We start from the raw sequence: 16,566 nt of genomic DNA, 5'->3' as shown, positions 1-16,566 counted from the left end.
GATACCTGGGACCATCCATGAGTAAAATGCTTGTAACGTCAGGGTAGTGACTTCGATACCTGGGACCATCCATGAGTAAAATGCTTGTAACGTCAGGGTAGTGACTTCGATACCTGGGACCATCCATGAGTAAAATGCTTGTAACGTCAGGGTAGTGACTTCGATACCTGGGACCATCCATGAGTAAAATGGATGCACCCATGACTAAGTTGCTTTGGATAAAAATGTCAGCTAAATGGTATACATGTATTATTGTTATTATTGTTATTAGGTTCTGCATCAGCAGTTTCTCTTTCTATGTCAGTCACTGACACACTCAATTAGTCATGTCCGCTAACAATTTTTTGATTGGTATGTTTATCTAGCCAACTATCTAAACCTGTGGCGGTCAGTGCCGTTTAAGATGAGGGAGGATGATCATTTTGGGCCTTATTTTTATTCCAGTATATTGGATGACTCTCATTCATATTCCATTCACCCAGCTCAATGTAACATCGATAGATAGGTTCAGGCTACTACATAATACTCAAATCAACGCAATGAATATCCACCTGGTCACACGCAAACACATTTTACTGTCATACCAGACACACACAAACACATTTTACTGTCATACCAGACACACACAAACAGCTCGTTTGTATATATCATTCCTTCTCGCATCTATCCACTCTCCTCTTGCATGCTTCCCTTGCTTGTGGACTTCAGTGCAGAACACATCAGCTGTCTATGACCAAGCGGGAAAAAAACATTCCAAACTAAACCTTCATATCATGACTGCTAACTGCTACACACAGACTACATCATTGTCACGTCATAGTTAACATAGGCATAGCTATTAGAACTAATGTGTTAGTAAACCCGCTACAACCATGCAGAACCGTGTAGTCAGCGGCAAGCAGTTTAGCAGTTACACCGGCGGGTCCCAGAGGCAATGAATTAATAAAGCCAAAAGCTTACCTTGACTTGGAAGAGTTTCGGTATTGGATAGCAATAGCCAGCTAGCTAAAATAGCATCCCGGTGTTTGAGTAGGCTAAACTAGCTAGCTGCATTGGACACTAGCTAAGTAAGGGAAAATGGGAACAAAAATTCAAAGAAATATAGCTAGCTCTCTCTTGCTTCTTAATTTTGGAAGTTAATTTGTTCAAAACTGTTCAACTATTGTCTTTCACGCTCTTTGAGTCAACTACCACATTCTATGCACTGCAGTGCTAGCTAGCTGTAGCTTATGCTTTCAGTGCTAGATTCATTGTCTGATCCTTTGATTGGGTGGACAACATGTCAGTTCATGCTGCAAGAGCTCTGATAGGCTAGAGGACGTCCTCCGGAAGATGTCATAATTACTGTGTAAGTCTATGGAAGGGGTGAGAACCATGAGCCTCCGAGGTTTTGTATTGAAGTCAATGTACCCAGAGGAGGACAGAAGCTAGCTGTCCTCCGGCTACACCATGGTGCTACTCTACAGAATGCTGTTGAGGCTACTATAGACCTTCATTGCTAAACAGTGTTTTAATACATTTTTTGGTGACAAACATATTTAGTATAGTTTTATCTAAAAATAATAACTTTAATGTTTCACTTTTTATTTTTATGAAATTCACTAAGGAGGATAGTCCTCCCCTTCCTCCACTGAAGAGCCTCCACTGATCTAAACTTGTAGTAATCATGGCCGAATGACTGGGCACGTGCCAGACCGGACTACCACATTTGGGGCCCCGGGGCAACAACCTCTGGAGAGTTGGTGTTGCATTTTGCCATAGTGCAGAGTAAAATGTGCAGCTTTATAATGCTACTGTACACATTTTGTCATGAGGCAGATCCTTATTTTGTTGTTTTATAGCTCATCACATGCTTTTGTTAACATTTTGCCATGAGGAAATGCTAGTCACTCTCACTCATATTATATTAACATGGCATAAGTCATGGCAAAATGTGTAGAATGCCAGGAAATTTGTTTTAAAATTGCAAACATTTCTCTTCACCGCATGGCAAAATGGGTATAATTGCAGGATTTGCTTTGTAAAACTGCAAAAAAAAAAATATCTCTCCCCCATGGCAAAATGGGTAGAATTACAGGAAATTCAATTTAAAACATAAATTTTTCTCTACACCATCAAGATGCGGTGCCAGTAAAAAAAAATCTTGTTTAGGGCCCCCAAAAGGCTAGGGCCCCCAAAAGGCTAGGGCCCTGGCTACTGGTATAATGCAGTTAGTTCAGAGGGTTCAGTAGTTTAACTGCACAAATGGATTGATTGCACAAATCAGTGTGGGTATTAATGTGGTTATGCAGAACCGTGAGCCCATATCTCTTGATAATGAGTACAAAAGGGTTATACGAGAAAAATAATTGCTCAACACTTTTACCCAATCAACAGCATTTACCTGAATGACAAAGAATAGGAAGCTCTATTCTGGGGAAAAACCATTGTGACCTCACATCACACCAGTGTATGTACACCACCGCTCATGCAGATGCTGCAAAACAGAACATTTGCACAGACCAATTGCATCTCATTGCTACAGCTGATGACTCATTGATCAAGTCACTGATGTCAAAGGTCTGTCTGTTCCAATTACTACAGTCCCCGTGTTCAGTAGATATTGTTGAACAAAATCTTTCTTCCTTTCTCTTTGTGCATCACTTTTTCTTTGTCTTCCCTCACTCTTCTCCATTTCCCTCTCTTCACTCTGAAGTCTGAATTGTGGTGTGTAAAAGTTTCAGGCCTCATTGAAACAGGAAACAGTGTGTGAGGTGAATATAAAAAAAAAGCCCTCCTGTCACATCTCTCCACTCAGATGTACTATAGATCACTCTGCTCTGCTTCACGTACAGAGCCTCTACCTACCATCGCTGGCTCCTTTCCTCTTGGAACAACACAAAAGGAGAACACACTTTCTTCATTAGAGCCTAAAGAAGTCTCACACAGACTCTCATACACACATCATACGCTCGTTCCACATGTGAAGACTACCAGCAGCGTGCAACTCCCAGACCCACTGGACTCTTCTGCCCTCTGGGCCGCACCTCAGTCCTTGTGCTAGTCTACTGTGGTACTCTACAGCTCTGACACCAACTCGTACCACAGCATCAGAAGACTGACGTTCACCAGTGCCACAACAGGGAAATGCTGTGAGTATAAAAATATTTTTGAGCTGACAATTGTCTAATCGATCTGACTACTGTACATGTAAAAGGTTAGTTTTATCCAACCCAGATTTAAAATATTAAAAGTATACTTTTTTGTTTTAACGAAGAAAACAAAGGTCAAGTAAATATACACTCAGAATAGCATCTATTCGTCGGGGCATGGATTCTACAAGGTGTCGAAAGCGTTCCACAGGGATGCTGGCCCATGTTGACTCCAATGCTTCCTACAGTTGTGTCAAGTTGGCTGGATGTCCTTTGGGTGGTGGACCATTCTTGATACACACAGGAAACTGTTGAGCGTGAAAAACCCGGCTGCGTTGCAGTTTTTGACACAAAACGTTGCGCCTTGCACCTACTACCATAACCCCGTTCAAAGGCACCTAAATCTTTTGTCTTGTCTATCCACCCTCGGATTGGTACACATACAAAATCCATATCTCAATTGTTTCAAAGCTTAAAAATCCTTCTTTGACCTGTCTCCTCCCCTTCATCTACACTGATTGAAGAGGATTTAAGTGATATCAATAAGGGATCATAGTTTTCACCTGTATTCACCTGGTCAGTCTATGTCATGGAAAAAGCAGGTGTTCTTAATGTTTTGTACACTCAGTGTATAGGACAAACTGATCTTACAAGAACAAAAATTTGCCCCGCTAAATGCTTAAATGAATACTGTAGCTTGGTGTCCAGCCAGGTCTACACCTCTGGATTACAGAGTCTGCTAAATGTCATATGCATACACTATATATACGAAAGTATGTGGACACCCCTTCAAATGAGTGGATTCGGCTATTTCAGCCACACCTGTTGCTGACAGGTGTATAAGATTGAGCACACAGCCATGCAATCTCTATAAACAAACATTGGCAGTGACTTTCAATGTGGCACCGTCATAGGATGCCATCTTTCCAACAATTCAGTTCGTCAAATTTCTGCCCTGGTAGAACTGCCCCGGTCAACTGTAAGTGCTGTTATTGTGAAGTGGAAACACCGCCATTGGACTCTGGAGCAGTAAAAACGCATTCTCTGGAGTGATGAATCACGCTTCACCATTTGGCAGTCCGATGGACGAATCTGGGTTTGGCGGATGCCAGGAGACCGCTACCAGGAGACCGCTACCTGCCCAAATGCATAGTGCCAACTGTAAAGTTTGGTGGAGGAGGGATAATGTTCTGGGGCTGTTTTTCATGGTTTGGGCTAGGCCTCTAAGTTCCAGTGAAGGGAAATCTTAATGCTACAGCATACAATGACATTCTAGATGATTCTGTGCTTCCAACTTTGTGACAACAGTTTGGGGAAGGCCCTTTCCTGTTTCAGCATGACAATGACCCCGTGCACAAAGCGAGGTCCAAACAGAAATGGTTTGGAAGAACTTGACTGGCCTGCACGGAGCCTTGACCTCAACCCCATCGAACACCTTTGGGATGAATTGGAATGCTGACTGCGAGCCAGGCCTAATCGCCCAACATCAGTGCCCGACCTCACTAATGCTCTTGTGGCTGAATGGAAACAAGTCCCTGCAGCAATGTTCCAACATCTAGTGGAAAGCCAGAAGAGTGGAAGCTGTAATAGCAGAAAAGGGGGGGGACCAACTCCATATTAATGCCCATGATTTTGGAATGAGATGTTATATATTCCATATTGTTATTATTATATTACCTCTCGTGTGTTTCCTGACCCCTGGTTGGCAGACTGACTACTGTGGTTGATAATGGTCATCTGTTCTCTGTTATAATGGAACATTAGAGAGCAGGTTATTTTAGTCCCTTATATGGGGCCTGTTTTTCTGTCTGTCCATCCCCATGACCCTGTGGTGCCATCTGGCTAAACAGGTGGCCATTTTCTCAATGATTATGCTACGTGCCATATTACAGAGCATTGAGGGAAGATATTTAGAAATATTTCATGCCTATATATTTCATGATTATTTCTGAAATTATCATCTATTGTCAAAATTAGACACACACACCGGGGTAGAAAGGTGTTCACAAAAAGACAGCATTTATTTTCTACTCAATGATATCCTGTATCTTTTATATTTGACTCCAGTGTTCAGAAACAATCTGTAAGGATGCTTGAGATCTCATGCCGTACTTTACAGTAAAACATGTTGCAAATTACCACACAAAACTTTTCATTTTATGCGGTGGTTTCTGCATCAGTGTATTGCTGCGAACTCATTTACCTATCCTCCATGGTTCCTGTGGAGCAGAAGGTTGCGATGAAATGTCATATTTGTCACGTGTGTTTGTGCAAATCACCAATGCATGACACTTCAACTAGTTGCACATTAGAGCATTGTTGTTTACATCAATTAGAGCAGTGGTCCCCAACCGGTCCATCACGATCGCCAATCGGATGGTTCAGATTACGGTGTCTGGAGTAATTTAGAAGGCATAAAAGAAAGCAACAGAAAAATTGCTACTGTGAGATTTCAAAATGTTTAAAACCATCACTAGAGAGAAACTGTCAAGGAATACAGCAAAGAGATGCTGTTTTTATTTAACCCGCTAAGTCAGTTAAGAACAAATTCTTATTTACAATGACGGCCTACCCCGGTGACGGTGGGTCAATTGTGCGTCACCCTATGGGACTCCCAATCAAGGCCGGATGTGATTCAGCCTGGATTCGAACCAGGGACTGTAGTGATGCCTCTTGCACTGAGATGCAGTGTCAGAGACGCTGCACCACTCGGGAGCCCAGTGAGTTGAGTTTAAGTTCTTACTCAGCACTGTCAACACTTTGTATTCAACACTTTTATAAGCTGTGAAATGTGTGTTCTTCCTATTTCCACTCAGCTCTACAACAAGCAGTGCAGCAGGAATATTTCACTTTCTCTGTTCATAGGAGTAAGAACTTGTGCATGAGAATTTTTGCATTAAATAATGCAGTGCGACTCGAGTTTCCCCATCAGCTGGAAGAAGGTGTCCGTTTTTGGTCAGTGTCAGTGGAGGAAAGGGAGAACGGAGGGATGTTGAGAGGTGGACCCTCACTCTGCTGCTCTCTCCCTCCGCTGAGACTGACCATCAGATGCAGACACCATCAGCCCAGTAAAATAAAAATAAAAAGTGAATTATTTAAATGTATGCTCACTCAGCTGTGCTTCACCAGTAATACAACAACGGAACTATTGCCAGTCTGATCATATGGCCTACCTCAAATTTAGAAATATATATTTTTTAAATGGCCCAAACAACAATGCTTTGTCAGGGCAATTCAAGCAAAGCCAATATGCGGTGATAATGTATTGGGCCTATAGCTTACTGCACGAACCTCAATGCAGTACTGTTTTTAATTGGTTAATGTTGCATAGGCTTGTGTTTAAAAAAGATCTGAGCTGTAGATCTTGGCTTGCATTTTGACTCAAAAAGTGATCTCAAAACGTTGGTGACCATTGAATAGAGAGTGTTCTATTATGTGGTCTAACACTGTTATTTATTCAGTCGAAAGCCAATTATTTTCCGTGCCAACAGCACCTCGACAACCAGCAACCCATGGTAAAAACAAGAGTGTGGTTGGAAACTAAAGGGTGTTAAGAAGAGTGGTTTTCAACTTCCTCCCTCCTTTTGTTTGAGGTGGGACTGACTAGCTACCTGGCAATAAATAAACTAAAAATAGGCAGGGCTATTTTAAATTCGCTTCACATTGTTTGTTTTGATATATATTACCTGTAATAAGTTCCAGTGAATTGTGATTGATGCAACAGTATGCATAGAAAACATGTCTCTACCCATATGAAGAGTTTAATTCCAAAATGCTATACAGTGTATTTGGAAGGAATTCAGGCCTCTTGACATTTTCCACATTTTGTTACATTACAGCCTTATTCTAAAATTGATTAATACAACAACAACAACAAAATATCCTCACACAATACCCCATAATGACAAAGCGAAAACAGGCTTTTAGAAATGTTCGCAAATGTATTAAAAATTCAAAACATAAATACCTTATTTACTTAAGTATTCAGACCCTTTGCTATGAGACGTAAAACTGATCTCAGGTTTCCATTGATCATCCTTGAGATGTTTCTACAACCTGTGGTAAATTCAGTTGATTGGACATGATTTGGAAAGGCACACACCTGTCTATATAAGGTCCCAGAGTTGACAGTGCATATCAGAGCAAAAACCAAGCCATGAGGTCGAAGGAATTGTCCGTAGAGCTCTGAGACAGGATTGCGTCGAGGCACAGATGTGGGGAAGGGTACCAAAACATTTCCGGAGCATTTCCGGAGCATTGAAGGTCCCCAACAGTGGGCTCCATCATTCTTAAATAGAAGAAGCTTGGAACCACCAAGACTCTTCTTAGAGCTGGCTGCCTGGCCAAACTGAGCAATCAGGTGAGAAGGGCCTTGGGCAGGGAGTTGAGCAAGAACCCGATGGTCACTCTGACAGAGCTTCTGAGTTCCTCTGTGGATATGAGAAAATCTTCCAGAAGGACAACCATCTCTGGAGCACTCCACCAATCAAGCATTTCTGGTAGAGTGGCCAGACGGAAGCCACTCCTCAGTAAAAGGCAAGTGACAGCCCGCTTGGAGTTTGTCAAAAGGCACCTAAAGGATTCAGACCATGAGAAACAAGATTCTCTTGTCTGATGAAACCAAGATTGAACTCTTTGGCCTGAATGCCAAACGCCACATCTGGAGGAACCCTTGCACCATCCCTATGGTGAAGCATGGTGGTGGCAGCATCATGCTATGGGGATGTTTTTCAGTGGCAGGGACTGGGAGACTAGTCAGGATCAAGGGAAAGATGAACGGAGCAAAGTACAGAGAGATCCTTGATGAAAACCTGCTCCAGAGCACCCAGGACCTCAAACTGGGGTGAAGGTTCACCTTCCAACAGGACAACGACCCTAAGCACACAGCCAAGACAACGCATGAGTGGCTTTGGGACAAATCTCTGAATGTCCTTGAGTGGTTCAGCCAGAGACTGGACTTGAACCCTATCGAATATCTCTGGAGAAACCTGAAAATAGCTGTGCAGCGACGCTCCCCGTCCGACCTGACAGAGCTTGAGAGGATCTGCAGAGAAGAATGGGAAAAACTCCCCAAATACAGGTGTGCCAAGCTTGTAGCCTCATACCTAAGAAGACTTGAGGATGTAATCACTGCCAAAGGTGCTTCAACAAAGTACTGAGTAAAGGGTCTGAATACTTATGTAAATGTGATGTTTCGTTAAACATTTGAAAAAAAATCCCCAAAACTGTTTATGCTTCATCATTATGGGGTATTGTCTGTAGATCGATGAGGGGGAAAAAATGATTACATCTGTATTAGAATAAGGCTGTCATGTAACTAAATGTGGAAATAGTCAAGGGATCTGAATACTTTCCGAATGCTCTGTATATCAGAAATGTTAGTAAATTAGGTTTAAATGTTTGAAAGAAGTTATGAAAAATATATTTATTTTTTTTCTAATCATGGCACGGAGTTGTTCAATGACAGACATATTTGTTTAAAATCTATCACTTGATGGCTTAATTTCAGAGACAATCATGTTTTTTGTTGCAAAATGCTATATATCCACCTCATTATCAGAGAAATAAGTAGTACTGCCAGGTTTTACACAGTCAAATGTAACAAATAACTAAAGTTTATATTTTTTGAAAAAAACTTCACAAAATACATCTGTGACGTCATTTTTAAAAAAAATACTTAAATACAGTAATATGAGATCTATATATAAAACATTTACATTTTACATTCTAGTCATTCAGCAGATGCTGTTAGTCAGAGCGACTTACAGTAAGTGCATTCAACTTAAGATAGCTAGGTGAGGCATCCACATATCACAGTCAAATATACAGGATACAAACATTCCATTCTAGCTTAACAATGGATAATATAGTGTATTGCAACAAAAAAACACATCTAGTATCTATTAATAAAAAATCTGAGTAGAGTACTATTTTACACACACATGCAAACATTTCTGATAAAAAAAAACAAGTGAGAAATTGGTGGATATAGCATTTAGGAAATAATTGGCTATTAATTAATAGCTGTGATTCCCTCTAACCCACAGAGTCCTCTGGTGACCCATAAGAGCTCCACATCGCTATGGGCAGTGGGCCCAGTAAAGAGCGTCGGGGATCCAGCACTCAGGCAGCCTTGCTGGGCCAGGAAGAGCCCGCTGAGTCAGTCATACTGGGTAAGGCCTGCCCTCCCATCTCGGTCTGAGTACAGCACAGAACTCTGGGAAACAGGCCAGTACTAGCCTCTCTCTGATGGGCAATGTCCTCAGATGTCAATCGTCCTGGGATTGTTTTGACTGAAACCTATAGGGAATTGGAAGAGTGCTCAACAGCCAGGTCTATTTATGTTTAAGGACAATCATTGGATAACCTGCATTTTAACTTAACTTATTTCTTCTTAAAAATGCATTGTTGGTTAAGGGCTTGTAAGTAAGCATTTCACTGTAAGGTCTACACCTGTTGTATTCAGCACATGTGACAAATACGATTTGATTTAAACATTCAGATCAAATCAATGCGACCAACATAATGCGGAATTGTTTTTGTTAATGTTCCTGCATCCATGGTGTGGTGATGCTGTTCCTATGCATCCATGGTGTGGTGATGCTGTTGCTATGCATCCATGGTGTGGTGATACTGTTGCTATGCATCCATGGTGTGGTGATGCTGTTCCCATGCATCCATGGTGTGGTGATGCCGTTCCCATGCATCCATGGTGTGGTGATGCTGTTCCCATGCATCCATGGTGTGGTGATGCCGTTCCCATGCATCCATGGTGTGGTGATGCTGTTCCCATGCATCCATGGTGTGGTAATGCTGTTCCCATGCATCCATGGTGTGGTGATGCTGTTCCCATGCATCCATGGTGTGGTGATGCTGTTGCTATGCATCCATGGTGTGGTGATGCTGTTGCTATGCATCCATGGTGTGGTGATGCTGTTCCCATGCATCCATGGTGTGGTGATGCTGTTGCTATGCATCCATGGTGTGGTGATGCTGTTGCTATGCATCCATGGTGTGGTGATGCTGTTCCCATGCATCCATGGTGTGGTGATGCTGTTCCCATGCATCCATGGTGTGGTGATGCTGTTGCTATGCATCCATGGTGTGGTGATGCTATTCCTATGCATCCATGGTGTGGTGATGCTGTTCCCATGCATCCATGGTGTGGTGATGCTGTTGCTATGTATCCATGGTGTGGTGATGCTGTTCCCATGCATCCATGGTGTGGTGATGCTGTTGCTATGCATCCATGGGGTGGTGATGCTGTTCCCATGCATCCATGGTGTGGTGATGCTGTTCCCATGCATCCATGGTGTGGTGATGCTGTTCCCATGCATCCATGGTGTGGTGATGCTGTTCCCATGCATCCATGGTGTGGTGATGCTGTTGATATGCATCCATGGTGTGGTGATGCTGTTGCTATGCATCCATGGTGTGGTGATGCCGTTCCTATGCATCCATGGTGTGGTGATGCCGTTGCTATGCATCCATGGTGTGGTGATGCCGTTCCTATGCATCCATGGTGTGGTGATGCTGTTGCTATGCATCCATGGTGTGGTGATACTGTTGCTATGCATCCATGGTGTTGTGATACTGTTGCTATGCATCCATGGTGTGGTGATACTGTTGCTATGCATCCATGGTGTGGTGATGCTGTTCCCATGCATCCATGGTGTGGTGATGCTGTTCCCATGCATCCATGGTGTGGTGATGCTGTTGCTATGCATCCATGGTGTTGTGATACTGTTGCTATGCATCCATGGTGTTGTGATACTGTTGCTATGCATCCATGGTGTGGTGATGCTGTTGATATGCATCCATGGTGTGGTGATGCTGTTGCTATGCATCCATGGTGTGGTGATGCTGTTGCTATGCATCCATGGTGTGGTGATGCCGTTCCTATGCATCCATGGTGTGGTGATGCCGTTGCTATGCATCCATGGTGTGGTGATGCCGTTCCTATGCATCCATGGTGTGGTGATGCTGTTGATATGCATCCATGGTGTGGTGATACTGTTGCTATGCATCCATGGTGTGGTGATACTGTTGCTATGCATCCATGGTGTTGTGATACTGTTGCTATGCATCCATGGTGTGGTGATACTGTTGCTATGCATCCATGGTGTGGTGATGCTGTTCCCATGCATCCATGGTGTGGTGATGCTGTTCCCATGCATCCATGGTGTGGTGATGCTGTTGCTATGCATCCATGGTGTTGTGATACTGTTGCTATGCATCCATGGTGTTGTGATACTGTTGCTATGCATCCATGGTGTTGTGATACTGTTGCTATGCATCCATGGTGTGGTGATGCCCCAGATGTTTAGATGCCTCTCTGTTAAATATGACCATAGTTGGTGTGCAAGAAAGAGGGGAAAAAAACATTCCTGGTCTTCTGTTGAACCACCAGAGCAGAGAAATGATCTTGTGCAATAACTCACTTTGCCTTTGCACTCCTTCTAAACAACACTACAAAACGTAGTCCACTCTGTTCCTAACATGTTTTACATTTGGGAACAGAACTGTATTGAGATCAAATGTTTCATCGGTGGGAAAATTTACCGAATGTCGGCCAAAGTCCATCTCGTTTCCTTCTTCTCCTGCTGCCGGCCACATGGCTTCCTCTCACTACCACATTTGGTAATGAGTGGAAACACACTTCACATTTATACATCCGGTGAAATATCTATCTCATTGTTCTATCTGTGGCTGGACTCCCTCTAGTCACCCTCTAGAAATGGTGTGAACCAGGTGACATTGAATTCCCCAAGATGTTAGTTGATGAAGATCACATCAATAATTTAGCTCAGAAAGACTGATGATCATCTAATTTTCTTAACTTGGAAGTGTCTTCCCTAACCGTGACTACTCACGTTCAAAGTGTGAAGTACAAACATACAAGTACAAAGAGATTTTATCGTATGCATGCTTTTTTTTGTTGCTTTTTCTGCTTTTTTCTCAGCATGAAAATACTGCATTGTCATGGTTTGAGGTTCTCATAGTAGACTGACACTAATCTTTCATGTATCTGTTCTGTCTACAGAGAGCAGCAAGTATATGGTAGTGTCCCTGTATAACTATCCCACTGGTCACCCAGCACACTGCCGCATCCAAGTTGGAGAGAGACTCAACGTGCTTTCAGAGTAAGAAACCATAGCCTCTACATACAACTACCATAATTACTACTACTACTACTGTGATGTGTGTTTTTCCTGTAATAACTTATGTATCTCTTGTGTTTCTGTGAATGTGCATGTCTATATAGCGAGGGGGAGTGGTGGAAGGTGAGATCCTCTGCCACAGGCAATGAGAGCTACATCCCCAGCAACTACACAGCCAAGGTGTACCACAGGTGAGTCCGCTGATCCGTCTGACTCTATTCCCCTTTGGAATCTCTATTTACATGGCTCTGTCTATATCTGACTGACTGTCTCTATGCTCTTGATCTAGGTGGCAGTATGAGGGTCTCAGCCGAGAGAAGGCTGAGGAGCTCCTGTTTCTGCCCTACAACCAGGCTGGCTCTTTTCTGGTCCGGGAGAGTGAGACCCACCCTGGTCAGTTCAGTTCACACTCCAGGCTACACATTATCAAACGCTAACAAGAACAGGGAAACAATCTTAAAAATGTAATTGATAAACCTGAAGTGATAAAAGGTTGTGACTGAAGTATGGTCTTACACTGTCCACTCTAGGTGCCAACTCCCTGTCAGTGCGTAAGAGCAGTGACCAGGATCGTCTCTCAGTCAAACACTACCGGATCCAACAACTGGAGAATGGCTGGCTCTACATCTCCCCCTGCCTCACCTTCCCCAACCTCAGAGCTCTGGTGGACCACTACTCAGGTCAGGTGCTTTAAAGCATTTACAGTGGTGTAGAAAATACTGAAAGCTGTAGTAACATCTTTTCAAGCCCCTTTGTGTCCAACCCACGCATTTGAACCGGTTAAAGCTGGGGACACTTAAAGCATCTTCAGTCATTAAATTGTAGTATTCATGTTAAGGCTGAGTTGTAACAGACTGATTGACATCTCCTTCCAGAGGTCCGTGATGGGCTATGCTGTCTGCTAGGGGAGCCCTGCTTCATCCAGGGGTCCAACAACGTTCCTGTGGTTACTGGTCCACTCCCCATGGCTGTCAGGAAGCCCACCCTCAACTGGAAAGATATGGACAGGTGAGGTCATTTACTGTTGTGGTACAGTAATATGTTGCCAGTCTCTGTGTATCCATGTCTGTCAAATCTTATACTGAACAAAAATATAAACGCAACATGTGACAATTTCAATGATTTTACTGAGTTACAGTTCATATAAGGAAATCAGTCAATTGAAATACATTTATTAGGCCATAATCTATGGATTTCACATGAGTGGGCAAGAGCACAGACATTTGGGAGCCAGGCTCAGCCAATCAGAATGTGTTTTTCCCCATACAAGGGCTTTATTACAGACAGAAATACTCCTCAGTTGGCTGGTTTCAGACAATCCCGCAGGTGAATAACCCGGGTGTGGAGGTCCTGGGCTGGCGTGTTTACACGTGGTCTGCGGTTGTGAGGCCGATTGGACATACTGCCAAATTCTCAAAAATTATGTTGGAAGCGGCTTATGGTAGAGAAATTAACATTCAATTATCTGGCAACAGCTCTGGTGGAAATGTCTGCAGTCCGCATGTCAATTGCATGTCAATTGCACACTCCCTTAAAACTTGAGACATTGTGCTGTGTGACAAAGCTGCACATTTTAGAGTGGCCTTATTGTCCCCAGCACAAGGTGCACCTGTGTAATGATCATGCTGTTTATTCAGCTTCTTGATATGCCACACCTGTCACGTGGATATATTATCTTGGCAAATGAGAAATGCTCACTAACAGGGATGTAAACAACATTGTGCTCAACATTTTTAAGAAAAAAGCTTTTTGTGCGTATGGAACATTTCTGAGATATTATATTTCAGCTCATGAAACATGGACCCAACACTTTACATGTTGCGTTTATATTTTTGTTTAGTACATATTATTTGTCAGCATTTCCTCACTAATAGGGTTTCTCTGTCTGTTTGCAGCTCCATGATTTTTGGCAAGGACAATGAGGATTCCCTGGTGAGCGAGGGATTGAAGGAGGCCATCAAATCCTACCGCTTCATGACAGAGGACTGCAAAGGCTCCAGCCACAAATGGGACAGCTGAGCATGGATCTGGCATCATAACGACAGGGAGATACTCAGACTAAAACAGACCATAAGATGGAGAGCTTCACATTAAAGCTGAGGCAATCCTGAGGACCAGACATTCTGGCCATGAACCCAATGGATCTCATTAAAGGAATGTTGTTAGGGGAACTGGAAATCACAACTCAACCACTGCAGAGAACCATGGTTCTCAAAGCTATGGTTGTAGAGTGCTCAACATTACATTGCCAAGCAGCTGAGGCCAATCTTTGCTTGGATTCATGACCAGAATAAATGTTTAGATCCTGGAGGCAGACTTTGCTAGACTTAACAGAAAGTAGTTTGAAAGTGAGATATACAGCCTTATGAAAGTGATCCCGTATCATCAATAAACAGACTATTTGGTTGGTTTTGTTGAAGTACGCTACCTTGAAAACAATTAAGGAACTGTGAGGTCTAAGAATTAGTCTGTTTGATTTATGCGTTTCCTGTCCTGAACATTAACACCTTTTAGCTGTTGCTTGTTCTCCTCCGCATCACAGTCTTGACTTTGGCACAGGAAATGGTCAAGGTGCAGTGGAAAGCACGATGGTGTTGCAGAGACAGCAGAAAGTTGAGGTAGTGGTAAAGAGCATCTCAAAGTTATGTAAAATATTATCTTATGAGGTTTCATCAGCTGAAACAATGCACTGTAGTATATATAATGTTAATATCGAGTTTCCTGATGTTTTTGGGTGGGTGGAAATTAATTTTTTATTTTGTTTAACTATTCTACATTAAAATGTTGCATTCAGTGAAATATGGGGAAACTATTTTGTTGATGTGTTGGTTTTTCACAAATCAGAGAATGAATAACCAAACGCATAAACGCATAAATAACCAAATACATTTCACACATGAAGTGGCAAGTATTTGGCCTATCTTTATTTACTACTGTATCTTGTCTTGTATCGCCACCTGCTGGGGGAAATGCGTAGGTCAGCAGGTTGGGGGAGACGTCAGGGACACACTCACTACACACGCGCCGTGCCTATTCAATTTACTTCCACATTATCCGTTTTGTGTGTTGTTGTTGCATTCGTTAATAATTGAATCAGTGTATTTAGCTGTTATCCAATACATCGGTTCTTAATGCTTAGGTTGCTGTGCGTAATTCATGTCTTTACATTGATCAACAATGTACAAAGAACAACAGTTTCACAGAGCTGGAGATGGTACGCTACAGGTGCTTTCAGAAAGTTTTCACAACGCTTGACTTTTCACATTTGGTTGTTACAGCCTGAATTTAACATTTATTACGTTGAGATTTTGTGTCACTGGCCTGCACACAATACCCCATAATGTCAAAGTGGAATTATGTTTAGACATTTTTACAAATTAATTACATATGAAAAACTGAAATGTCTTGAGACAATAAGTATTAAAGCCCTTTGTTATGGAAAGCCTAAATAAGTAAAGGAGTAAACATTTTATTAAGTAAAATAATTCCTTCATCACACCTACTGTATATTTGCACAAAATCTGTGGAACAAAAAGTTCAACATTCACCTTCTGCTACCATTTCGTTCAAGCCATCTATGTAGTATACAATTCCGTGCATACGTTGGACGATAAAAAGAAACGGAATAGAGCTAAGCATAGGCAAAATCCTAGAGGAAAATCTGGTTTAGTCTGCTGTCCAACAGAAACTGGGAGACAAATTCACCTTTCAGCAGGACATTAACCTAAACCATCAAATGTATACTGGAGTCCAAATATACACTGGAGTTGCTTACCAAGACGGCATTACATGTTCTTGAGTGGCTTAGTTACAGTTTTGACTTAAATCAGCTTGTAAATCTATGGCAAAGCTTGAAAATGGCTGTCTAGCAATACTCAACAACCAACTTGACAGAGCATGAAGAATTATTTTAAGAATAATGTGCAAATATTGTACAATCCAGGTGTGCAAAGCTCTTAGAGACTTACCCAGAAATACTCACAGCTGTAATCGCTGCCATTGACTCAGGGTGTGAATAATTATGTAAATCAGATATTTCTGTATTTCATTTTCAATAAATGTGCAAACATTTCTAAAAACATAATTCCACTTTGACATTACGGGGTATTGTTTGTAGGCCAGTGACAAAATCTAAATTTGATCCATTTTAAATTCAGGCTGTAACGCAACATGTGGAAAAAGTCAAGAGGTGTGAATCCTTTCTGAAGGCCAGTGTATATTAGTAATCTACCTCTGTTTCCTCATATCTTTCAGAACATGAAAGTTGTTAACCC

The 16,566-nt window shown here is 42.2% G+C and overlaps 1 protein-coding gene across 1 annotated transcript; it reads left to right on the top strand.

The window, feature by feature from the left end:
* Positions 1–1,929: 1,929 nt before the first annotated feature.
* On the top strand, positions 1,930–15,104 carry LOC115168590 (src-like-adapter 2). The gene is made up of 8 exons (XM_029723991.1): positions 1,930–3,131; positions 9,179–9,304; positions 12,175–12,274; positions 12,397–12,483; positions 12,582–12,685; positions 12,823–12,972; positions 13,168–13,300; positions 14,188–15,104. The coding sequence occupies exons 2-8, from the start codon at positions 9,214–9,216 to the stop codon at positions 14,309–14,311; spliced, it is 789 nt and encodes a 262-aa protein (XP_029579851.1). The 5' UTR covers positions 1,930–3,131; positions 9,179–9,213; the 3' UTR covers positions 14,312–15,104.
* The last annotated feature ends 1,462 nt before the right edge of the window (positions 15,105–16,566 follow it).

This window comes from Salmo trutta, chromosome 30, assembly GCF_901001165.1.
Source record: "Salmo trutta chromosome 30, fSalTru1.1, whole genome shotgun sequence".
Classification (NCBI taxonomy): Eukaryota; Metazoa; Chordata; class Actinopteri; order Salmoniformes; family Salmonidae; genus Salmo; species Salmo trutta.
This window is presented reverse-complemented; position numbering and strand designations above follow the sequence as displayed.

Bases quoted from the DNA above. Each gene is read 5' to 3' on its own strand.
- LOC115168590 (XM_029723991.1), top strand. From the start codon at position 9,214: ATGGGCAGTGGGCCCAGTAAAGAGCGTCGGGGATCCAGCACTCAGGCA. The intron at 12,275-12,396 runs GTAAGAAACCAT...ATGTCTATATAG, and splicing joins AGACTCAACGTGCTTTCAGA to CGAGGGGGAGTGGTGGAAGG. The intron at 12,686-12,822 runs GTCAGTTCAGTT...TGTCCACTCTAG, and splicing joins GGAGAGTGAGACCCACCCTG to GTGCCAACTCCCTGTCAGTG.